Source organism: Schistocerca americana, chromosome 9 (genome assembly GCF_021461395.2).
Source record: "Schistocerca americana isolate TAMUIC-IGC-003095 chromosome 9, iqSchAmer2.1, whole genome shotgun sequence".
Taxonomy (NCBI): Eukaryota; Metazoa; Arthropoda; class Insecta; order Orthoptera; family Acrididae; genus Schistocerca; species Schistocerca americana.
The window spans coordinates 68,993,685-69,020,203 of NC_060127.1; the positions used below are offsets into that span (position 1 = coordinate 68,993,685).

At 43.9% G+C, this 26,519-nt stretch overlaps 1 protein-coding gene across 1 annotated transcript in view; it reads right to left on the minus strand.

Moving 5' to 3' along the window:
• Positions 1-397: 397 nt before the first annotated feature.
• Positions 398-26,519, minus strand: part of LOC124551280 (1,5-anhydro-D-fructose reductase-like) — a 39,659-nt gene continuing 13,537 nt past the window's right edge. The window contains exons 3-7 of the mRNA XM_047126282.1: positions 23,849-24,049; positions 20,607-20,863; positions 16,708-16,867; positions 8,308-8,405; positions 398-586 (exon numbers count right to left, since the gene is read on the minus strand). Of these exons, the coding sequence (XP_046982238.1) occupies positions 544-586; positions 8,308-8,405; positions 16,708-16,867; positions 20,607-20,863; positions 23,849-24,049 (759 nt within the window). The 3' untranslated portion in view covers positions 398-543. The remainder of the gene's footprint in view (positions 587-8,307; positions 8,406-16,707; positions 16,868-20,606; positions 20,864-23,848; positions 24,050-26,519) is intronic.

The following is a 26,519-nucleotide window of genomic DNA, read 5'->3' on the forward strand; positions in this document are numbered from 1 at the left end:
TACAGATTTTTGTTTTTCACGGAGCCATTCTTGCTTTGTCATTTTTTTCTGATCTTTCTCTTAGGTGCCCTTCTTCCTCTTTGCCTATTTCGCTTTACATTTTCTCCTCTCGTCAAATGAATTCAGAATATCACGAGTTGTCTAAAAATTCCCATTGGGTCTCGCCGATTTGATCCTTTGCTGTCCTCATTACCAGATTTTTCACATCTACCCATTCTTCCATAGTAATGCTGTTCCCTGTTTCAGACGCCCATTGAAACTCCCAGCAATCTCTTGTTATTTCAAGTTATCCACGCCTAGGTAGGTACAAGCAAGTAATTTTCAATACAGCAACGTGAACAGAGTTTGAATGGAAATTTATAAGAATAACATGTGACTGCTTTGGTTTGTTAAGAAATTTGTTTTTATTAGCAATGCAATAGTACAAAGAGAATACCAGAAAAACGTTTTCAAAGGTATAGGATTATTATGTGAGGCAGGCACATTTCAGTCGGAACCACACTGCTGACACTCTATGTAGTTGCAGTCTTCTACTCCTCGGAACTAATAGCGTTCAAACCAAGGGAATTCTGGGTGCCCCGCAAGCCTGAAACAGAAGCGCAAGAGTTGGAAAGGGCACAGTCATTTATGGAACTATAACGTAGGACTAGTGTGTGAGATTAAATTTTTAGGAAGAAGAACTGAACGCAAGTATTTATTTAATTCGTAAGAAACGCTTTGATGACTTATTCATTCATTCGGAAGGACGACGGTTCAATCCCGCGTCCGGCCATCCTGATTTAGGTTTTCCGTGATTTCCCTAAATCACTCCCGGCAAATGCCGGGATGGTTCCTCTGAAAGGGCACGGCCGACTTCCTTCCCCGTCCTTCCCTAATCCGATGAGACCGATGACCTCGCTGTGCGGTCTCCTTCCCCAAACCAACCAACCAACCAACTTATTCATTCAGCTAGTTTTTAAATGAAGATGCGTCGGGTCTCATTGTATAAACCCGAATTTGTAACAAAAGACCGTTCAAATGGCTCTAAGCACTATGGGACTTAACATCTGAGGTCATCGGTCCCCTAGACTTAGAACTACTTAAACCTAACCAAGCTAAGGACATCACACACATCCCTGCCCGAGGCAGGATTCGAACCTGCGGCCGTAGCAGCCGTGTTGTTCCGGACTGAATTTGTAATAAGTGAATTATTGGGTTGGTGCTTAAGTTCGTAGCGTTTTTCGGCAAGTTCACTAAACACAACTTATATACGCGTAACAGAGACTTTAGTCATCAATAATATACTCTCCTTCACTATTAACAACAGTCTGCCAACGTTGGGGCAACTTTTCGATTCCGCGACTGTAGAAATCTTGCTCCGAGGCGAAGGACTCGTCGACCCACATTAGAAATGCATTTTCATTCGGAAAGGAAATTCCTTGGAGGTTTTTAAATGGAAGAACACAAAAGGTGGAAACCTGAGGGAGCAAGATCGGGTGACTAAGGTGGGCACGAAATGACTTCCGAACCCAATTTCTCTACAGTGTTTTCTGTCAGTCTAGCAGAATGCGGGCGGACGTCATCGTGAAGTAATAACACTTCATGCAGTCTTCCTGGTCGTTGTTCTTAGGTAGCGTCTGCTTGTTTGGGCTCAACCATTCCTTTCTTTTCATTACGTTAGCATAAAGACACCATTTCTCGTCATCAGTAACGACACAGAATAGGAATGGTCGGTGTTTTTCACGAGCCAGTTGATGAGAAGCAAGAAGAGATACATACACTACTGGCCATTAAAATTGCTACACCAAGAAGAAATACAGATGATAAACGGGTACTCATTGAACTAATATATTATACTAGAACTGACATGTGATTACATTTTCACGCAATTTGGGTGCCTCCCCCCGTGAACCATGGACCTTGCCGTTGGTGGGGAGGCTTGCGTGCCTCAACGATACAGATAGCCGTACCGTAGGTGCAGCCACAACGGAGGGGTATCTGCTGAGAGGCCAGACAAACGTGTGGTTCCCGAATAGGGGCAGCAGCCTTTTCAGTAGTTGCAGGGGCAACAGTCTGGATGATTGACTGATCTGACCTTGTAACACAAACCAAAACGGCCTTGCTGTTGTGGTACTGCGAACGGCTGAAAGCAAGGGGAAACTACAGCCGTAATTTTTCCCGAGGGCATGCAGCTTTACTGTATGGTTAAATGATGACGGCGTCCTCTCTGGTAAAATATTCCGGAGGTAAAATAGTCCCCCATTCGGATCTCTGGGCGGGAACTACTCAAGAGGACGTTGTTATCAGGAGAAAGAAAACTGGCATTCTACGGATCGGAGCGTGAAATGTCAGATCCCTTAATCGAGCAGGCAGGTTAGAAAATCTGAAAAGGGAAATGGATAGGTTAAAGTTAGATATAGTGGGAATTAGTGATGTTCGGTGGCAGGAGGAACAAGACTTCTGGACAGGTGAATACAGGGTTATAAATACAAAATGAAATAGGGGTAATGCAGGAGTAGGTTTAATAATGAATAAAAAACTAGGAGTGCGGGTAAGCTACTACAAATAGCATAGTGAACGTATTACAGTGGCCAAGATAGACACGAAGCCCATGCCTACTACAGTAGTACAACTTTATATGCCAACTAGCTCTGCAGATGACGAAGAAATTGAAAAAATGTATGATGAGATAAAAGAAATTATTCAGGTAGTGAATGGAGACGAAAATTTAATAGTCATGGGTGACTGGAATTCGACAGTAGGAAAAGGGAGAGAAGGAAACATAGTAGGTGAATATGGATTGGGGCAAAGAAATGAAAAAGGAAGCCGTCTGTTAGAATTTTGCACAGAGCATAACTTAATCATAGCTAACACTTGGTTCAAGAATCATAAAAGAAGGTTGTATACATGGAAGAATTCTGGAGATACTAAAAGGTATCAGATAGATTATATAATGGTAAGACAGAGATTTAGGAACCAGGTTTTAAATTGTAAGACATTTCCAGGGGCAGATGTGGACTCTGACCACAATCTATTGGTTATGAACTGTAGAATAAAACTGAAGAAATTGCAAAAAGGTGGGAATTTAAGGAGATGGGACCTGGATAAACTGACTAAGCCAGAGGTTGTACAGAGTTTCAGGGACAGCATAAGGGAACAATTGACAGGAATGGGGGAAAGAAATACAGTAGAAGACGAATGGGTAGCTCTGAGGGATGAAGTAGTGAAGGCAGCAGAGGATCAAGTAGGAAAAAAGACGAGGGCTAGTAGAAATCCTTGGGTAACAGAAGAAATATTGAATTTAATTGATGAAAGGAGAAAATATAAAAACGCAGTAAATGAAGCAGGCAAAAAGGAATACAAATGTCTCAAAAATGAGATCGACAGGAAGTGCAAGATTTCTGAGCAGGGATGGCTGGAGGACAAATGTAAGGATGTAGAGGCTTATCTCACTAGGGGTAAGATAGATACAGCCTACAGGAAAATTAAAGAGAACCACTTGTATGAATATCAAGAGCTCAGATGGAAACCCAGTTCTAAGCAAAGAGGGGAAAGCAGAAAGGTGGAAGGAGTATATAGAGGGTCTATACAAGGGCGATGTACTTCAGGAAAATATTATGGAAATGGAAGAGGATGTAGATGAAGATGAAATGGGAAATACGATACTGCGTGAAGAGTTTGACAGAGCACTGGAAGACCTGAGTCGAAACACGGCCCCGGGAGTAGACAACATTCCATTAGAACAACTGACGGCCTTGGGAGAGCCAATCCTGACAAAACTCTACCATCTGGCGAGCAAGATGTACGAGACAGGCGAAATACCCTCAGACTTCAAGAAGAATATAATAATTCCAATCCCAAAGAAAGCAGGTGTTGACAGATGTGAAAATTACCGAACTATCAGTTTAATAAGTCACAGCTGTAAAATACTAACGCGAATTATTTACAGACGAATGGAAAAACTGGTAGAAGCCAACCTCGGGGAAGATCAGTTTGGATTCCATAGAAATGTTGGAACACGTGAGGCAATACTGACCTTACGACTTATCTTAGAAGAAAGATTAAGGAAAGGCAAACCTACGTTTCTAGCACTTGTAGTCTTAGAGAAAGCTTTTGACAATGTTGACTGGAATACTCTCTTTCAAATTCTAAAGGTGGCAGGGGTAAAATACAGGGAGCGAAAGCCTATTTACAATTTGTACAGAAACCAGATGGCAGTTATAAGAGTCGAGGAGCATGAAAGGGAAGCAGTGGTTGGGAAGGGTGTGAGGCAGGGTTGTAGCCTCTCCCCGATGTTATTCAATCTGTATATTGAGCAATCAGTAAAGGAAACAAAAGAAAAATTTGTAGTACGTATTAAAATCCATGGAGAAGAAATAAAAACTTTGAGGTTCGCCGATGACATTGTAATTCTGTCAGAGACAGCAAAGGAATTGGAAGAGCATTTGAACGGAATGGACAGTGCCTTGAAAGGAGGATATAAGATGAACATCAACAAAAGCAAAACGAGGATAATGGAATGTAGTCGAATTAAGTCGGGTGATGCTGAGGGAATTAGATTAGGAAATGAGACACTTAAAGTAGTATAGTAGTTTTGCTATTTGGGGAGCAAAATAACTGATGATGGTCGAAGTAGAGAGGATATAAAATGTAGGCTGGCAATGGCAAGGAAAGCGTTTCTGAAGAAGAGAAATTTGCTAACTTCGAGTATAGATTTAAGTGTCAGGAAGTCGTTTCTGAAAGTATTTGTCTGGAGTGTAGCTATGTATGGAAGTGAAACATGGACCATAAATAGTTTGGACAAGAAGAGAATAGGAGCTTTCGAAATGTGGTGCTACAGAAGAATGCTGAAGATTAGGTGGGTAGATTACGTAACTAATGAGGAGGTATTGAATAGGATTGGGGAGAAGAGAAGTTTGTGGCACAACTTGACTAGAAGAAGGGTTCGGTTGGTAGGACATGTCCTGAGGCATCAACGGATCACAAATTTAGCATTGGAGGGCAGCGTGGAGGGTAAAAATCGTAGAGGGAGACCAAGAGATGAATACACTAAGCAGATTCAGAAGTATGTAGGTTGCAGTAGGTACTGGGAGATGAAGGAGCTTGCACAGGATAGATTAGCGTGGAGAGCTGCATCAAAGCAGTCTCAGGACTGAAGGCCACAACAACAACATTGGATGCATAGATCCTGAGAAATCAAAACCCAGACCAACCACCTCTGGCCGTAATAACGACTTTGATACGCCTGGGCATTGAGTCAAACAGAGCTTGAATGGCGTGTACAGGTACAGCTGCCCATGCAGCTTCAACACGATACCACAGTTCATCAAGAGTAGAGACTGGGGTATTGTGATGAGCCAGTTGCTCGGGCACCATTGACCAGACGTTTTCAGTTGGTGAGAGATATGGAGAATGTGCTGGCCAGGGCAGCAGTCCAACATTTTCTGTATCCAGAAAGGGCCGTACAGGATCTGCAACATGTGATCGTACATTATCCTGCTGAAATGTAGGGTTTCGCAGGGATCGAATGAAGGGTAGAGCCACGGGTCGTAACACATCTGAAATGAAACGTCCACCGTTCAAAGTGCCGTCAATGCGAACAAGAGGTGTCCGAGACGTGTAACCAATGGCACCCCATACCATCACGCGGGTGAAAGGCCGGTATGGCGATGACGAATACATGCTTCCAGTGTGCGTTCACTGCGATGTCGCCAAACACTGATGCGACCATCATGATGCCTTAAACAGAACCTGGATTCATCCGAAAAAATGACGTTTTGCCATTCGTGCACCTAGGTTCGTCGTCGAGTACACCATCGCAGGCGCTCTTGTCTGTGTTGCAGCGTCAAGGGTAACCGCAGCTACGGTCTCCGAGCTGATAGTCAATGCTGCTGCAAACGTCGTCGAACTGTTGTCTTGTAAACGTCCCCATCTGTTGACTCAGGGATCGAGACGTGGCTGCACCATCCGTTACAGCCATTCGGATAAGATACCTGTCATCTCGACTGCTAGTGATACGAGGCCGTTGGGATTCAGCACGGCGTTCCGTATTACCTTCCTGAACCCACCGATTCCATATTCTGCTAACAGTCATTGGATCTCGACCAACGAGAGCAGCAATGTCGCGATACGATAAAACGCAATCGCGATAGGCTACAATGCGACCTTCATCAAAAATCGGAAATGTGATGGTACGCATTTCTCCTCCTTACACGAGGCATCAGAACAACGTTTCACCAGGCATCGCCGGTCAACTGCTGTTTGTGTATGAGAAATCGGTCGGAAACTTCCTCATGTCAGCACGTTGTAGGTGTCGCAAACAGCGCCAACCTTGTGTGAATGCTCTGAAAAGCTAATCCTTTGCATATCACAGCATCTTCTGCCTGTCGGTTAAATTTCGCGTCTGAAGCAAGTCATCTTCGTGGTGTAGCAATTTTAATGACCAGTAGTGTATATGGCCAGCTGCTGATTTTTGTGATTCTGGCTTAGAACACGCGGTACCTACAAACCCGATTTTTGAACGTAGTGCATTGCACGCAAATGTCGCACGATGGTGGAATGATCACAGTTCATCACATTTGCCAGTTCTCGTGTAATCTGACATGGATCATCGTTGTTTACTGCGTTTAAAAGGTCTGCATCAAATCTGGGAGGTCTTCCTGAACCTGTACAGTCACTAATGTCAAAACGATCAACCTTAGAACGAGAAAACTATTTTCTTGGCTTGCTCTGTCCAATGACGTTATCGCCAAACACGGCACAAATGTTTCAGGCTGCCTCTGCTACTGTTACCCCTCAAGTGAAATCAGTCACAAGATTATGTCGGAAATGTTCCAATTTCTCCAATTGGCTCTCCATCTTCTAGCGTACACAGCTCACTCACTATCTCCAAATGACTCAAATAGCAACAGTTAAGGGGAGGTTTACTATCTTTGGCCCGAAAAAAGCATGTTCTTTGAGAATTTTGTTCTCGGGATGTGTCACAGATACCAATGTCAAATTAATTGATATTTCCTCTACAAACTGGAATTTTTTCGACCGGAAATGTCGAAGAGGAAAGGCGTAAGTGCCGTCGGAACGAAACAAAATTTCGATGTAGACCTCCACATCCGGTATGTCACAGGTCAGCCGGCTCGTCTGAAATCAAAATTGAGTTGACATTAGCGAAGTATATAAAATTCTTTAGGAGCTGTACCTCGCTTAAATTATTTTGACCATAGGAAACAAAATGGCGACCATTTGAAAAAAATTAGGGTTTTTTCATCGATTTTTCGACTTCGTCGGCCAAGTAGAAATATTTATAGTTGATGAATCGGAATAAAAGTGGTACAACTCCTATACAATTTAGTTAGCTTCGTCCGAAACAAGCCAATCGGTTCAGTAGATTTGAAGTTGCCATACCGCGCAATAAAAAAAAGTCATTTCGAGATAAACGCGTTTGAAGTTTTGACTACATATAAATTTAATATTATGCAACGTATGTTCAATCTGCTATTCCGAGTCCATAAACTAGTCCTTCCTCTTTCTCATAGAGGGCGTTCTGCTCGATCTGGGCCATCCTGCGCTGCTCCAGAGCCGCTCGCACGGCCGGTGACAAGCGGTTTTCGGCCGTTTGAATCCGGTGGTCGTCCGAATGCTTGGCGAACTGCGTTGAATAGAGTCCCAGGGTGACGTCCATCGTTGTCATGGTCTTCAAAATTGCTGAATACCCTTCGCTGAAGTTACTCACTGCCAGGAAAGTCGCAATCTCCACAGTCTTCGCACCAGAATGCAAATGCTTGGGGGCTAACTTCCAAACACACGCGTTCAAACTATCATTTGAATTTTGTGAGTTTCCTCCCAAGCACCGGTACAAATAACTCGTTCCCGAAAGAAAAAAACTGGTGCGTGTACGAGGCCGATTTCAGGCAGGTGCATTTTTTTGTTCAACCGCGAATAACAAACATTTTCGTTCCGTATTCGGAAAAACCGTTTCAGGGGTGGATTCTAAACACTTTTATGGATGCAAAAATGCAATTTTTTTTTAAAAAAAATCGATTTTTTGAAGCAAAAGATATTAAACCTTCCCTTAACTACAAATAAAAAATGACAATTGATAAATAAGCCCACAGCAACAGAATTACCAACATACAATACAAAAGGGCTACGAACTTATGCAATCACATAATAGATAGTAAATGAACCTTCGGTCGTTATTGTATGACCGATAATCAATATCTGAAAAGAGTCGAACGTCTCTTGAAAAGAGCCGGGTTAAGCGAACAAGTATGTAAGTGGCATGAGTGCGCAATGAAATAAAAAAAAAAAAGAATACTGTGGTGTGGTTACCAAGGGAGAGAGCGTTCGCTTCCCAGTCTGCCTTTCCGTCCTTTGTCCAGCGCTTCCAGGGCTTCCATATCTTCTGGAGAGAGCTCGAAATCAAACACCTGAAAGTTGGTAAGTTTTCCATTAATTTAAGTTAGTGTAGTTAACACGAGTTCTTAAATGTGAGTCACAGTCTAGACAAAGTAAGCGTGTGCTTTGACCTGGAATTGAGCTGTAATGTACAGTAAAGATGGGAGAATTGCAACACTCAGAAAGAGTGGCCCGCCGAAATCTAGTTGCAGATGATGTGTAGAACTTGTTATAAATATGTAAGACTAGAGAGATGTGGCGCAAATATGCCGCGAGTCGATAGACAGGTGAGTGTTTCGCTCGGCGCGCAGAATGAAAAGCCTTTGGACGAAGAATATGGAAATGTCAAAGCAAGTATCATTACGATTCGTAAGCTCCAAACGGCGTGATACTGGCATACGAGTGAGTTCTGGCATACGAGTGAGTTCGAACAGAGGTCAGTTATCCATCTTCGAGAATGGTCTCATCATATCTCCTCCTTTCGATTCATACTACACTTTAAGGGGTGGGACATCAAAAATAAAAATAAAAAATAGATTTTTCAAAAATGTGCCTAATTTGTGGCGCATATCTTCCTGAATAGTTTGATGAATAAAACATATATATTGGAGAGATTATAAGGCACATTCTTCTGTCATACGTAAGTGAAGAATAACATCACAAGAATTCTCTACCAACTGCTGTAATGGAAACCATCAAACCTATATTCAGGGACCTTGCAAATGAAAACTTCCTGGCGGTACCCAAAACCAAAATGAAAGTTTTAACCAATGGGTATGGGAAAGATTCACTTGTTATTGGTGTTTATGATCCAGTTTCATGTTTTAATGATGGTGTGCAAAGCAGGAAATATGTTTGAGAGGAAATGGGAATTAAGCCCGGGGTGAATTGCATCAAAGCTTTGTATGCTATAGACGGAGAGCGCGTAGTGAAAGCAGATAAATCGTTTTTTGAGGTGATAAAATCAAGGAGTGGATCATAGGAATGTGGAAAGGAAGGAAAGTGATTTCTAAAATGAAAAAGAACCTGCTTATGGTGCTGGATAGTTCTAAAAGAATGCCAAATATAGGTAGAAACTTCAACGGTCATTTTCCGCAAAACACAAAAATCTGTACTTAGATAGATGTAACATCCAAAATAAATATCCTATTAGTCCAAACTTGGTATGCTTACTAAACAGAAACTCCTTAATGCGAAACTCTAGATTTTTCAAATCTATTAAAAACTGTGGTAAAAATTGAGATAAATAACTATAACTATAATTAACTATAACTGTAACATTTTTTCATAAATTAAATAAATTATAGAGTTTAATATACTTGTAAGTATGGTTTGTATGCTGTGCATAAGTCATAGAAGAACTTCTCTTACTTGCGAAGAAAAGTGTACCTGCAGCAACAAATGCAGCCAATAATAGTAAGTGAAAAAACGATGAAATTTCGTGTGTGAAAAAAATTATTTTGTTATGTTTTTGAACTTTCACTGATATGAGTGTGAATCCTGAATCTTTCCTGGTCACGCTGATAAAGATTTATGAATTTATTTGTAAAAGTATAGACAGTGCAAATTAAAATATCCTGTGGTGCCTCTCCTGCTCCAAGTCGGCCCGTTTGACGTTCTACGACCCCCCCCCCCCCCCCCTTAAGAAAAAAAAAGGCGACGCACCGCGAAGGAATTATCCGAATGGGTTGGAAATAGGTAAATTTGATGTACATGTAGAGAGAAACAAATGATTAGAATTTCAGAAAAATTGGATGATTTATTCAAGAGAAAGAGCTCATAAATTGAGCAAGTCAAATAACGCTTTTCTCCACCTCCGACCCTTATGCAAGCAGTTATTCGGCGTGGCACTGACTGATGGAGTTTTTGGATGTCCTGAGGGATGTCGCTTCAGATTCAGTCCAAAATCTCGAAATGGCACCTCATTCCCTCGTAGGACGCACTGTTGAGTTATCACTGCATACTGACTCCGTACTGACTTCTCGATTTTCGAGAAGCGTCGAATGAATTTGAAAGTAATATTTGTCTAACGTATCTGACTGAAAGTCTTAACAAGTGCTGTACACTCCATTTCGTATGAGGGACAACCGCAGTTGAAAGCAGACGTCGTAAACCGCTTTACTGCTCCTGCAAATATTTTATTTAACGACTCGTTTCTTAGCTTAAAAGCCGCATCATCATGTTAGATACGTTAAATTAGAAAAACAAGCGTTCTCTACACTTGTGGTCTATTATAGTGGAATCACTAATGAAAAATGGAGCAAATTACATACATGTTAAGTCATGACATTCTTTGTCTATGAAATGACGCAATAGCCATTCGTCAGGTAAGCAGAAGACATGGGTTCACAATTCCTCAAATTGATCTGGCGGCCGTTTTCTGAAGTATTTTCAGGATAGCGTAGGCAATAAAACCTCTCGCGCTCCATCCTGTGTTGTTCCACAGTGCGCACTGCTTTTCCGACATCAAAATATCCGCACTCGCAGGGTAAGTGGGTATCTTGTAGAGCCCACGTGTTCTGAGAAGAGGTCTCCAGTGGTGGGATTGACTTTATGAAGTCATCTATGTGATGATGCAGGCAAAGGTCCCAGGGACCACACCTTACGGCCACTCAGCCTGGTGAGCCTCTCTTGTGAGTAGCTGACGAAAAAAAATTCCGGAGCTGAGAAAATGTTTTATTCAGCAGGTCGGTTGCACAGCCAATTACTGAAGGTCTTTGACTAAATTAGTATTTTTAAATCTTATTCGAAGTGACTTCGGTCATTATTTTTATTCAGTTAATTGGGTTAAATGTAATTTCTATCTTTACTGCTTTGTCACATCATTTTAATCACGGTATTTAGTTTTTCAGTTGCTCTCATTTCTGTTCCTAACATTTTTCTCCACTTGAAATCTTTGTTCACCTAATTTTAATTATTTTTATGTGTTAATTTCAATTTAATTTCTACAGTTTTATCATCCGATATTTTTCTCCATTTTATTGCATTCATTTTTTCCGTTTCTCATTTTGTTTGAATTTAGTTTTATTTATAATCCGTTCTTTCGTTCAGAACTTCATCTACGTTACTATGCCCATAGTGCTGTAAGATTTTGTTTTTAATGTTCATTTGATGATTATCATAGAAGAAACGTACATATCATAAGGAAAAATACATTTTTTACACCATTGCACAGTCAATATAAATAGATTATTTCGTCGTTTGTTTTCTAACCAAATAAAAAAATATTAGCCAAATCGGTCACGCCGTTCTAGAGAGGTGATATTTCATACATGCGGTAATTAATTTTTATTTATTTAGATTGTCTGTCTTGTTAGACTGTAGTTATCTAGTCAAGTGATGTGGTGAAAAGTACCTAGGTGTCTCTGTGACCTAGCACTAGTAAAATAATACTTTTAACGCTGAAGATTTTTGGCATACAGTTACGTGTTATCTATTTCTACAAAATGTTGCTTTTTATTATTTATTTTTCCCAACAATAGAGACAAATATTTGATTTGTTAATATCAGTTAGGGTTCATTTAATTATACTGAAAAATACAAATGTATTTCAGTGGATGGTATCCCAACCGACCTCGTTGTTAATGTCCTTCCAGTCCAACTTGTGGGCAGAGGGTTAACTGGTCTCAATAATAGGCGAATTTCTCACGGAGGCTCGAACGGTGATTTGATTTTGTGTCTTTTGAACAGACAACTTATATCATACTTTTTTCCCGCGCCTCGTCCGCGGTTTTATGCTTGAGGTCAGTCCATTTATTTGGTAATCGCTGTAGCCGTTATTCCTGAAGACCTTGCGTAGGTGGCACAGCTCATGGAGCAGGTTGTCGTCCTTGTAGCAACATTTGTGTGGCAGTGTGCTTCTGTGCTGGGTGATCATGGCTGATGGCGTGCGAGGATAGGTCAGAGAGGGTATGCGTTCCCTACGTATGTTGCAGTCAACGCCCCCGATTCATTTGCGTTAGAGGCAGTCTTCAGAGATAGCTGCCTGTAAGGGCGAGGTTATAACGAAACACATTAGTTAACTGGGTGAAAGGCGATAGAAGAAAGACGCAGTACAGTTCTCACACCTGTACTCGGAAGCTATCGCAAGCATCTTGATCCAGTTGTGAAAATCGCAGCAACTACCCAAGTAAATATATAAGATAGCTTTGTGAGGGGAACGATGTTCCATACTGACAAATTTGTGACGCTATTCTTTGAAGACACAGAAAGATAGCTTTTAAAAGAATGGTAACGATCACTTGGTTCGATCATCTTGAAGGAGAAGGACATAGTTTAGATTGAGGACGAAAACGAAAAGTATGGGCCAAAATATGCATTTTGCCAGTTACTTCGGTTCGCGCATTGACCTATGATATCATTGATACATTTACCGCATTAACATAACAGTGAAGATGATGAAATACACTTCCTGATAAAAGAAATGAAGCTCCCAGAAGATGTGGTCGGATGTCTATTTAATTTTGCAGACGTAAATGCCATTAATGGGTATAAATGATTAGAGTTGCAATTCTCTGTGTTGTTCGTGTTGAGTATTGTTACCAGGCCTGGCTGAGTATACGAGATGGTACCCAAAATATCCTAGAATTTCATTGTACCGGTAAAACTGGTGGGAGTACGACATTCCGTCGCTAGAGGTCTCAAGATACATGTCTTAGCTGCTGCAGCACGAAGTTGCGTCATCTTTGGCGCATGCAGTTGTGAATTGTAGTGGTGTGTGCCAGGACGTGTTTCAGTGCTTCTGCGGATTGTGAAATGGATAAGGCGAGAAAGAAAAGATTGAAGAAAACTGCAGCTGAAACCCGGCGCATGTTGACAGAGGTAGTTGATGAGACTGCATTGAATTAAACAAGAATATTTGAGTGGTTCAAGCCCTACAAGGAAGGCCGAGAAGCTGTGAAACATGACAAACATTCTGGTCGATCGTCAACACGCACAACAGCGGAAATGATCATGAATGTGAGTGACGTGCTTCACGAAGACCGAAGTCAGACAACTCACGATGTTTGTAATAGGGCTGTTGTACGTTACATGTCAACGAAATCTAGCCGGTGAACTGAAGATGAGACGAATTGCAGCGAAGTTTGTACCTCCCCTTCTCAGCACCGATTAACGTTAGGAGTCAGACGTGCACTGAGCTGCAAAAAGAGGCCGAGTGTCCAAAATTCTTATCCAGAGTGAATCTTGGCTCTATGGTTGTGATCCTGAAACGAAGAAGCAATCATCATAATGGGAAACGTCATCTTCTCCAAGGCTGAAAAAAGCTCGACAAGTTCGCTGCAACATGAAGTCAACGCTGTTCATTTTTTTCCGACATTCAGGGAGTAGTGCATCAGGAGTTTGTTGCACCTGGTCAGACTGTCAACGGGCAGTTTTACGGTGGGACTGATGGAAAATATACTACTGGCCATTAAAATTGCTACACCACGAAGATGACGTGATACAGACGCGAAATTTAGCCGACAGGAAGAAGATGATGTGATATGCAAATGATCAGCTTTTCAGAGCATTCACACAAGGTTGGCGCATCCAGTGACATTTAAGGATGAGGATGACACGGCGGTCGGCCGGTTCTGCTGGGGCCTCTCAGGCCTATTCGGATTGATTTCAGTCGAGTTTTTAGAAGATATGGATCATTTAATAAAAGTATTTAATGGGGCAGCAAGGTTCCAAACATCTCAAAATATAATTCCATTTTTAACCTTGGCCATTATACTATCACTGTAATTTATTTCACACCATCAGTTGGTATAGGTAATGCGCCATTTTCAGGTGCTATACCTATGAGGGTGTATACAAAAGCGCGTCTATCATTTGAGCATGCAACCGCAGTTGTATTCTCGACTCGTAACAACGTTCCGTACTCGTCAACAACCTAAAATATCATTTTTGTTTACATATATACAGCACTGCAGTGACGTTATTTTAGATTGTTGAGGAATATGGAACATTGTTCCCGATCCTGTCTGCTACGATAGCATTTATTCAGGGTGTCGCACATGAAACCGGAACGCCTCACTTACCACTTAATCATCTCTGGTTCAAATGGCTCTGAGCACTATGGGACTCAACATCTTAGGTCATAAGTCCCCTAGAACTTAGAACTACTTAAACCTAACCAACCTAACGACATCAAACACACCCATGCCCGAGGCAGGATTCGAACCTGCGACCGTAGCAGTCCCGCGGTTCCGGACTGCAGCGCCAGAACCGCTAGACCACCGCGGCCGGCAATCATCTCTAGTCGAATTGCTTGTGAAGTGGCAACACTATCTCGAAAGTTGGCTACACTGCATTTTATGGAAAAGCTGAGTGCAGCTGTGTGTTCGTGCATCAGTTGTGAGAAGCTCATATTGTTGAGTTGTTACTGAAATGGGTCAGTTTGCATTAGAACAGGGAATTGATACTGTGGAGTGTTACACAAAGACAGGTTTCGTCAAGGAATATAAAGAAATGTTTTAAGCGAAGTATCTTGGTTCGAAACTCCCCACGAGCAGCGCTATTGAAGATGTGTACAAGTAATAGGGGACTGTAGGATCTGCTTAGAATGTGCAGAGGAATAGCGATCGACAGTGAGGACCTCTGAAACTATAGACAGAATTCGCATGGACATCACAAGAAGTCCCTACAAGTCGTAAAGCAGGTTAACACAGCAAGTTGGTATATGTCATACATCGTGTCATCGTGTATTAAAGCATATGAAATTAAAAGCTTATCGTATGAATGTGGTGTAAGCGTTGATATTCGAGGATCAGGGAGAAAGAATTCATTATTGTAACTGGCTGTCAACATCAGTTGGGCTCCTTGGTTTACTTCATGTCAGATTAGCCTGCTTTCATTTCTCAGTTTCTGTGAACTCGCAGAATTGCAGAGACTGGTCGCAGAAAAACCCACATATTCTGCATTTAGAAGCTCTTCACTCAGAGAAGGTAGGTGTTTGGTGTGCATTGTCTGTCATCCATATTATTGGCCCCATATTTTTCAATTACACCTTAAACAGTGGCAGATGTCTAGAGATCTTTGACTCTCTCGATGCACAATTAACACATGCAGAGAAGCTGTATACCGTATTCCAACAAAATGGAGCAACCGTCCACATATCCATGCAAAGTATGGCCTACATCACCAACGTGTTCCCTGGAAACAGACCCGTCAGCAGAGGCCTTTGGCCCTCAAGGTCGCCAGACATAACATCGTGTGATTTTTATTTAAAGGGCGCATTAGAAAGCAAAGTGTATGCTAACAGTCCTCTCACAAGACTGCCTTCAAACAGAATATTATTAGAGAAATTGACAACAGCACGCCTGCGAAATTACAGGGTCTTGCTGGTAACATCATCACACGAAGTCAGCGATGCCTGGATGCCCATGGCAACCACTTCCAGCTTTTCTTATAAACAGATAGCTACATGGCTGTTATACATTCTTTTTTAGTTAGTTCATTCTTATTTGAATGTGGAAGGTGATGTGCACTGGTTTTATATGAGACATCGTGTACAACTAAATAACAGACACAACTTTCCCACAGAGGGTGTCGGCATAAATTTACCACTATAGAAGTAGCATTTGAAAACCCTCCAGGGTAGCCGAGAGCGGTAACGCGCTGCTTCCTGGACTCGGGTAGCTGGGCTGGCCCCAGACCGAATCCACCTGGCGGACTAACGACGAGGGCCGGTGTGCCGGCCAGCCTGGATGTGGTTTTTAGGCGGTTTTCCACATCCCACTAGGTGAATACCGGGCTGGTCCTTACGTTCCACCTCAGTTACACGACTCGCAGACATTTACAACACATTCCCACTATTTCATGGATTACACTAGACGCCAGGAGGGTATGGGGTGGCGACAGGAAGGGTATCTGGCCAGCCCCTACAATTAACACGCCAAATCTTGTTAACCATGACAACAGACCCTGCAAGTCGGGATTAACGCTTGCAAAGCTAGAAGTAGAATTTGAAAATGTTACATAGCCGAAAACAGTTCCTGGTGTGGTCTAAATGACAGCGACTGTATAACAGCCGGGGTGGGAGATGGAATTGTCTTTTAATGAATCATTAAATTTAAGTGCATGCCGTGCTACACTATGCACATGTAGGTTTTTTTCGTTGTGGTTCACTAAGTCACTTATTTACCTATCAGAGTGCTAGTAAAAATTGGGTCTCTTTGTGGACCATACCCTTGTGCTGGGATGTGTCCCAGCGATGACCGTGTAGGGGATCTGGAATGAATATCTGAACTGACTCAGCGTCACTTCCAGCCTCAGTACCCGTTATAACGAGCGGTCTTTTCCTACAGAATGCTGCATGTAATAAAATCTGAAGCACCGGTGAGTACTTACCTTGAAGTTCTCCTTGACACGAGTTGGGCTGACACTCTTTGGGATGACTGCGACCTCCAGCTGCATGAGGAAGCGGAGCAGGACTTGGGCCGTGGTCCTGCCGTGCTTCTGCGCGATGCCCTTCACGACTGGATCTCCCAGCAGGTCGTATCTCGCCATTCTGAAATAGTAAAGATATACTCACATGGATCTTCGCCCAGCAGTGTCATTTGTCCTGTGTGACACTCGTGGAAAGCGTGGCCAAGCACCGAGTCTGTTTACGTATTTCAGTTCCGTAAAGAAGGAAATCAAATAAAAACATAATGCCTGTTGGAAAAACACATGGCAACTGACACGAAAGATGAGTGAGTTGTTAGTAGTGTGGTGCTCCAGGAAAGACACAAAAGGAGATCATCTACGTCAACAGGCAACAGGCAACCATCTCGGCAATTATTTATCAACCTTTTCAACCAATTATGTAAAAGCGCTAGTATATCACCTAGAAAACGTAACAGAAGGAAAAAATTGACAACAGAAGAGGGGTAAATTATTGTTCTTTCTGCTGTTAAAATTGATCCGCACGTTAGTACCCGCGCAACATTGGTTCCAACCCTATCACGTATTTATCTGTCAAGTTGAGTAATATATATTATTATTGTAACACCCCAAGAAACCCGAAAACCCAAATAAGGATGTCATGATAATTTAAAGTATGGAACAGTGTTATCCTGACAGGTACGACAACTTCGACAATAATATAGCACCTTAAAGTTTTGATGAACACCACTTTCAATAATTACTGAGTATGTCATGATATAAAGGTAGAAAGAAAGAAAGGTTATTTTTAATTAGCTATCAAACATCTCAGTAATAACTGCAAATCAGCACGACGAAAGTTAAGTCCAAAGTAATATGTCGGTCAGAGATAACATTTATTGTGAAAGAGGGTTGTAAACGCGGCGAAAAGGAAATTCAATGCGTCTACAATGTTCGATCATGGAAATGTTAGTCGGTTGCTAGCTTGCTTGCTATCAAGTCGTGAGAGAGCACCGTTTGTTCAAACGAAACGCTACGAGATTGTTTCTATTCCTAAAAAGTACTATTGAGTGATAGAGATGCGCGGACTTTGTTCTGTGTTATTCTGACTTGAGAACTCGAACTGAAGTGATATTCTGATACTGTACGACGAGTTGATGAACTCTGATTATTGGAGATATTATTGTTGGACTCAACCTTCATCAAAGTGAACAGTTACAACGAAGAATGGACATAGTATCGGAGACTAAAATACCTGATTAGCCTTGAGTAGGAAACATTAATACGACCACACGAAGATAATACAAATAAGCCGATTGTAAAAGTTGTAATTGTCACGATCACCGAACTGAAAAGAATCGTAATTGATCTGATCTATCGGTGTGCCTGTGGTGTGTTGATTATAAACTAACTGCTAAGAAGGAACAACAAAAATTGTTCGTCAGTAATGGAAATCTCACGTGTTGGCTCCATCATTAATTGAACTGTGTGATAGTTGATGATCAAAATTAATTAACTGTGAACATTTTAACTGAAAGAGTGACTGGATGAACATTGAGCATTGAAAGGAGTGTTTTGATGAAATAATATTACGACGCACGAAAGCAAGAAAGCATTATAGAGTATCTCTGGATTTGCGTCGTGCCGTAGTGAACAATTCTGGCTAGCAACGTAACAACAACTACTGATACTGAATCGCAAATGAATTTTTGCTCGCTTCAGTGGTGTGAGACATCGCCGGTGATGGATGATTCACTCAGTACTGCAATAACTTACTAACCGGACATAGCAAATCATCATAAAACCATAACAGACAATTAAAATCAGCAGTTCGCATCGCTCAGAATACTGTGCGGACTCGCAAACGGACTTTCATACATTACGCGAGGAACAATTTTGTTTAGAGATTTTCAGGTGCTGTTCCACGTTATCCGACGGGGACAACCATCACTGCGCGTCGCGTCTCCATTCCACCGACCGAGCTGTGGCAGTAGCGGCTCAACATCAACAGCGACAACAAAACGGGAGACGGGACGTCACACTATTCACTATTCTGTTAGCTTGCCCTAGAACCTACTCATCCATACCATCAGTCTTCATTAGTCAGTTTCAATGGCAGCGAGATTTTCATCAGAGCATCAGAGTGGACACAACACTAACTGGAAAAAAATTCAGTGGGGCGGGGGGTGTATGTGTGTTAAGAAACATCAGTCTATTAGGGTGGTACTGATAACATGGAGAGAGAATGAGGGAGAAGGAGATGGACAGTCATAGAGGAGAAACGAGAAGATGTAACAGATGTGGAGTAGGAGGAGATTGTCAGAGAGAAGAGTAGAGGGAAATGGACAGAGAAAGGAAAGAGGAGAAGATAGGCTGAAAGAGGAGGTAGGAGAAGATCGAATGAAGGGGCAAATGAAGGAGCAAATAGAGAGACTGTGGGGAGTAGCAAGTCGGTGGAGAGAAAGGCATGAGGAGATGTATAGAGAGTGTGGAGTGGAGGAGGTGAACTGGGAGAGAGTGGGTGAAGAGACAAGCAAAGAGGCAGACAGAGTAGGCGGATAGAGAGAGGGGAAGGGGGAGGTGGGCTAATAGAATTGGAAAAAAAATATGGACCTGGGGAGTGTTGGGTACTCAGTAAACAAATAAAATAATCTTCAACCTACTGTAGGACGATGTTCATTTAGCTATATGCTCTGAGTTCAAGACTGTAGCAGCACTGCCAAGAACAGTGGCTGCCCGAGACTGAACTCCAGCCTGGTTTACAGCCATAGCCTGTTATGAGCGTTCATTATAGAGACGGCTCCACTTAGAGAACCAGTTAGATCGTGTAACTAGGAAGGACATACTGGATTGAATTGGAGAGTAGCTACCTTCATGGTACAATTTGACCAAAAGGAGTGAAGCAGAGGCATTAAAGGATCGCCAGTTTGGTAATGGAGGGATGAGACGGTGGAATGAAAGTTTTAGTGGAATATCGAGGCTTAACTATAGTGAACAGGTTCATATTGGTGTACGTTGTAAGAGTTATGGTGAGGTATGCTTTGCTCATGATGAACTAGCATGGAGAGCTGCACGAAAGGAATCTTTAGACTGAAGACCAGAGCCACCACCACCATCACAACCACAACAAAAAAATGGTTCAAATGGCTCTCAGCACTATGGGACTTAACATCTGAGGTCATCAGTCCCCTAGATTTAGAACTATTTAAACCTAACTAACCTAAGGACACCACACACATCCAAGCCAGAGGTAGGATTCGAACCTGCGACCGTAGCGATCGCGCGGTTCCAGACTGAAGCGCCTAGAACCGCTCGGCCACACCGGCCGGCACAACCACAACAACAACATATACCACTCGCTTCCGTGAGGTCGCTAATATGCACTTGTGCGGTGACGCTCGACCTTTGGGTAAGCCAGTATCCTGGTGGTTGGAAAAATTTTAACTGCCAGTGTTTGGCCAGCAACGAGAGTAGAGGTGGTGGTGTAAAGTTCCTGATCGCTGTACTTTGCCCCAATGTCTTGATTGAAATACCAAACGTCTCCGCAGTGTGTCATGAAGTGAGGGCACGTGACACTGCTAATGCTCATCGGATGGGGACATTAAGCTTGGTGACCTCCATATTGCTATTAGCGAGGAGCATGCTAAGTGCCAGAGCCAGGTTTCGCTTTCTCCATTCTCTCAGCATCATCGTCATCATCATCATTATCATCATGCAACACAAACATTCTACTCCATTCCACACACACGCACAATACATACACGTAGTGACACAAGAACTTGTAATGGAACATTTTGCAAACAAACAAACAACAAACAATTTAAGCCTAGTAGTTACATGATGATTACAATGTTACAGATACCGGGAGATTAGGGTATACGTACTCGCTGACATCGGCGCCCTGCTTCTCGACGAACGAGTAGATGCCAGGGGTGCCCAGGGGACCCCAGGCGCAGACGGTGATGTCCAGCGCCCGGCAGAAGGCCCTGAGCTCTCGCTGCTGGAAGTAGGCGTGCATCTCCACCTGCAGGTTGGTCGGCTTGATGCGCGCGGACTCCCACACGCGCTTGATCTGGCGCGCGTTGAAGTTGGACAGCCCTATGGAGCGCGCGCGACCCGCGTCCACCTGGGCCTCCATTGCCTGCACAAGCCGAGCACAGCGCTCTGTATCCACTCAGCCCTACTTCCAAATCTACACTCCCGTACAGAGACTCATCCACAAGCAACTTCCAAATACAGTGTTACGAGGGGGTACCCAGAAGAACGACACACAAGGAAAGTGGTCCTCTGAGGCCCATTGTTAGTGCAGTCAGTTGGCCCACCTACAGACTTGCTAGACATCTGGTACGATTATTAGCACCAAAATTGGGACATTGTGAACACCATGTTGTCAACTCGTAGAAATTTGTTGAGACACTCAAGAGGATGAAGATAGGCCCAAACGACCTAATGGTTAGCCTGGACGTTGTGTCACTTTTTATGAGGGTGCCAATACAGGATACGCTCTATCTTTTGGCGCTGCATTTTCCATCTGGAATCATTAAGTTCTACCGTCACGTCCTAACGACAACGTACTTTTCGTACTGTGATGAGTATTATGAGATGAAGGACGGCACAGCCATGGGATCACCACTGTCTCCAGCAGCTGCAAATTTCTTCATGGAGCAGGCTCTGCAAACTACGACATTACGGGCGTCTTTCTTTCCACGATATGTTGATGACACCTTCCTGATATGTCCTCACGGTGAAGATACACTACAGCAGTTCGTCCATCATATGAATGGTGTCCATCCCAACATTAAATTTACTGTCGAGATGGAGAAGCACGGCAAGCTATCATTCTTGGATGTTTTGGTTGAGCGGAAGGCAGGAGGCCAGCTTGGTCATTCAGTGTACCGGAAACCAACACACATTGATCGGTACTTGACCGCCAATAGGTTACATCACCCTGTACACAAGAAAGCTGTCCTGAACACGTTGGTTCATAGAGCCAAGATTATCTCTGACGACGACCACCTACAGTCTGAATTGTAAAACTTAAAACGTGTTTTCAGGGAACACGGATACAGCAAAAGAGAAATCGCAAACGCTTTCAAGAGCCGCCGACGAAAGACAACTGGTGAATCAGTAGAAGAGACCAAACGGACTGTATTCCTGCCATACTGTGGAGCAACTAGCACTAAGTTAGGACGTCTGCTGCAGAAACATTGGCTAAGACCAGTGTCCCGGCCCGCCCCTAAGATACGAGATACGTTGCGCCCTGTTAAAGACGAAATTGCTCTTCGAGTGTCCGGTGTGTACGGTGTACCTGTGAATGTGGCAGCATGTATATCGGACAAACAATTCGCACAGTTACTGAACGATGTACTGAGCACAAGCGCCATATAAAACAAAGGGAGCTTGACAAGTCGGCCATAGTGGAGCATTCCCTAAGAAAACGGACATAAATTGCTATTCGAAAATACAAAAGTGTTGGCTCATGCGTCTACATATTGGGACTCCATTATAAAGGAAGTGGCCGAGATTCGTTTAAACAACAACAGTTTCAACAGAGACCAGGGATACACGCTCAGCAGGGCATGGGGGCGGGCGTTGGACATGGAAAGAAAGCAGAGACAGATGCGCGACGCTGGAGCGGCAGTTTCAAACGTGGCGCCTGCCCCTGGCGCCACCTGACGTCACCGGTGCCGCCACGGGCAATAGCTCCGCTAGCTGCCCGGCTCGACTTGCGCGCGCGCGCCACATTGGATCGATCTGATTGGCTGATGATGATATCATCATGCCTATATAAGGGAGAAACCATAGCAGTCCCGGGATCTCCGCCCCCACCCGCTTTTACAAGGCCCTTCAAGTCCTTGAACGCCATGCGCTCCGCCTCGCCTTCCGTATCCGCCTTCCTTCCCCCACACGGCTCCTGTATGAACTGATCCCCTTCCCCCACCTCCTCCTGTTCCTCCAACATCTCCGCATCCTTTACATTGTCCGCAGGCTTGATCCCCCCCACCCTCTGGTTTCCTCCTTCCTCTCCACCCCCTGCCCGTTGCCACGCCTCTATCGCTGTATCCCTCCCTCTCTCCACCTCCACACCCTCCATCTCCTTCATTAGGGCAATTTCCGCCTCCCCCTCCTGGATGACGAACTTCGCCGTGACATCTACCCTTCCTTCCAACTATAACCTGGCCTTGTTCCCCCCCCCCCTTCCCAAGGCCCCCTTTTTCCTCTTCCCTCCTTCTCCCAGAGCGGATTTTCCTCCTTTCCCTCCCCCCCTCCCCTGAGATGCTGCACCCCATACTTACCTCTTTCCTTCCCACATCCCTCCCTACCTGGCCCACTTCAGCGCGCCCCCCTCTCACCTCCCCCATCTCTTCCCCTCCCTCCCTTCTTCCAGTCCTCCTCATCTCCTTGCGCCTGGCAGATCCTCTGTTTTGATCATCGTCAATGTGACACATCAGTGTTGTGTTTAGTGCTGTTTCTCCTGTGCGTCAAGAGGTATGATTTTAATTGTGTACTGCCTTGAGGTTCGCCGTCAGTGTTTGTTATGTGCTACGCCATCTGTCGATACCTTTTATGCTCCAGTCATACTGTGCTTTGTGTTCTTTTAATTGTCGCAGTGTGTGGTTTTTTGTGTGTGCTACTTTTAAACAGTTTTTTATCTCCATTTTACAGTCACCCCGTTTTTGGCTATTGCCTTCCATAATGTTCCCCCTCTTTTTATATCTATGTTCACCATATTCTCTCCTTTGCTATTTTTAAATGTCTTCTATTGTTTGTTCTATGTCTTTCGGCTGAAGAGCAGTGCATATGCTGCTGCCGATGGGCAATTGAAATACAATAAAGAAAAAAAAAAAAGCAGTCCCGGCAGTCAGTGAACTCCTGACGACGATGGCGGAGATGGCCATCGAAAGTTCGAGGATTTTATTCGAACTGACGCGGCTGGGAAACCGAGAATGTTTTATTCATGTATGCCGTCGCAAAAGACTCCGAGGACATATACCCAGAAAAAATAAACAATTTTTTTGGTGGGCAGAGCTTTTGATGTTTTCCATCATGTTTTCGTTTCTTTAATCTGTGACTGAGTTACGGAAACCGGTACGCGAGGGCACGTTACCTTCGGTGAGTACAGTACCTTCCAAATGGCGACGTGGTCGGTGTCCATGTCGAGAATCACCTTGCCGTCTGGGCCCCTGGGGTAGCGCCCCTGCTCCGCGTCCTGCATCCCCACGGGGTTGTGCACCAGGTACAAGTCGACGTAGTCCAGCTGCAGGGCGGATAGGGACAGCTTGATGTACTTCTCCACCGCTGACTCCCTGTTGCCGATCGTTGGCAGCTGGAAATAAAGCGTCCTCCGGTCAGTGCACTCTCTGCATCGGTAGACGGGAATCGTGACAACATCAGTACTTGAAAGACATTTACTCCGGTAGGCTTGTAAGATAGTCATGTCGTTTTGATTGTTACTCTACTGGCCATTAAAATTGCTACAACACGAAGATGACGTGCTACAGACACGAAATTTAACCGACAGGCAGAAGATGCTGTGATATGCAAAGGATTAGCTTTTCAGAGCATTCACACAAGGTTGGCGCTGTTTGCGACACCTACAACGTGCTGACATGAGGAAGTTTCCGACCGATTTCTCATACACAAACAGCAGTTGACCGGCGTTGCCTGGTGAAACGTTGTTGTGATGCCTCGTGTAAGGAGGAGAAATGGGTACCATCACGTTCCCGACTTTGATAAAGGTCGGATTGTAGCCTATCGCGATTGCGGGTAATTGTATCGCGACATTGCTGCTCGCGTTGGTCGAGATCCAAAGAGTGCTAGCAGAATATGGAATCGGTGGGTACAGGAGGGTAATACAGAACGCCGTACTGGATCCCAACAGCCTCGTATCACTAGCAATCGAGATGACAGGTATCCGCATGGGTGTAACGGATCGTGCATCTACGTCTCGATCGCTGAGTCAGCAGATGGGGACGTTTGCAACACAACAACCATCTGCACGAACAGTTCGACGACGTCTGCAGCAGCATGGACAATCATCTCGGAGACCATGGCTGCGGTTACCCTTGACAGTGCATCACAGACAGGAGCGCCTGCGATGGTGTACTCAACGACGAACCTGGGTACACGAATGGCAAAACGTCATTTTTTCGGACGAATCCAGGTTCCGTTTACAGCATCATGATGGTCGCATCCGTGTTTGGCGACATCGCGGTGAACGCACATGGGAAGCGTGTATTCGTCATCGCCATACTGGCATATCACCCGGCGTGATGGTATGGGGTGCCACACACGTTTCGGTCACCTCTTGTTCGCATTGACGGCACTTTGAACAGTGGACGTTACATTTCAGATGTGTTGCGACCCGTGGCTCTACCCTTCATTCGATCCCTTGCGAAACCCTACATTTCAGCAGGATAATGCACGACAGCATGTTGCAGCTCCTGTACGGGCCTTTCTGGATACAGAAAAAGTTCGACTGCTGCCCTGGCCAGCACATTCTCCAGATCTCTCACCAATTGAAAACGACTGGTCAATGGTGACCGAGCAACTGGCTCGTCACAATACGCCAGTCACTACTCTTGATGAACTGTGGTATCGTGTTGAAGCTGCATGGGCAGCTGTACCTGTACACGCCATCCGAGCACTGTTTGACTCAATGCCCAGGCGTATGAACACCGTTATTACGGGCAGAGGTGGTTGTTCTGGGTCCTGATTTCTCAGGATCTCAGATGTCAGTTCTAGTATAATATATTTGTCCAATGAATACGCGTTTATCATCTGCATTTCTTCTAGGTGTAGCAATTTTAATGGCCAGTAGTGTATGTGTTAGCGATGTGCACGTTAGGGAGAGGGCAAGTTACGTTACTGTTAAGCAATCTTTGATGTTGTCGTGACAGTCTTAGCCTCTGCGCAGTCTGATACATTCTTAAAAGGGAAACTCTCCATCGCACACCACCATCCACCCCTCAGAATTAAGGGTAAAGAGAGCCCAGTGGACAGCCAGTCAAAAACGTAACATTGATCAAGTTCGAAAACAGGAAGAAGCTGTACTGGACTGGGAAAAAAAAGCAAAATAGAAACAGTGAAGGGCCCAAGGATACGAGCTGCAATATAAAGCAGCCAGAAGCAGATGTGGCGTCGTGGTTAAGTGGTTATGGTAATGGGCTAACAAGCTGGGGAGCTGTGCTCACATCACCTTTGTGCTGACTTTTTTTTTCGCTGTTCGCTTTATTCAAATTTGCGTCTGTGTCGTGGCGTAGCGTCCGTTTGCAACAGCGAGGTGTAAGCTAGGGACACATAACGACAATTGATTCTGCACACCTAGCAGCCGAAAGAAAGTGGTTTTCGAATGGGAACCGCAAACGTTTGATCACAAGGCGACAAGTCAACCAAATCTTCCAGCAGAAAACACGTCTGGTATGTCATACACGGCATTAGTTACAGTACAGGTACATTTGCCATATGATGAGAATTTCTTATCGTCGCACCTAATTTGTGTGCCAGGTAACTGAGTGACATATTCCTCCTTACCCGATGTAGGTGCTCGTATGAATGTGAATGTGATTACTCCCAAGGAAATGATGAAAACATAACAGTTTGTCACATAAGCTGCAAAAAATGAACGCGACAGGTTCATAATCACACAATTTCTCTGTGCCCTGTCAAAACATCCATTTTTAACGTTTTTAAAATTGCATTTCCTGTTGGAAGTCTTGACTCTTGAATTCCTTTTTCGTAACATAGTTCACAGCCGTTTACTTGTTGTTTTCATGTCTGTGAGACGTCTATGTGGT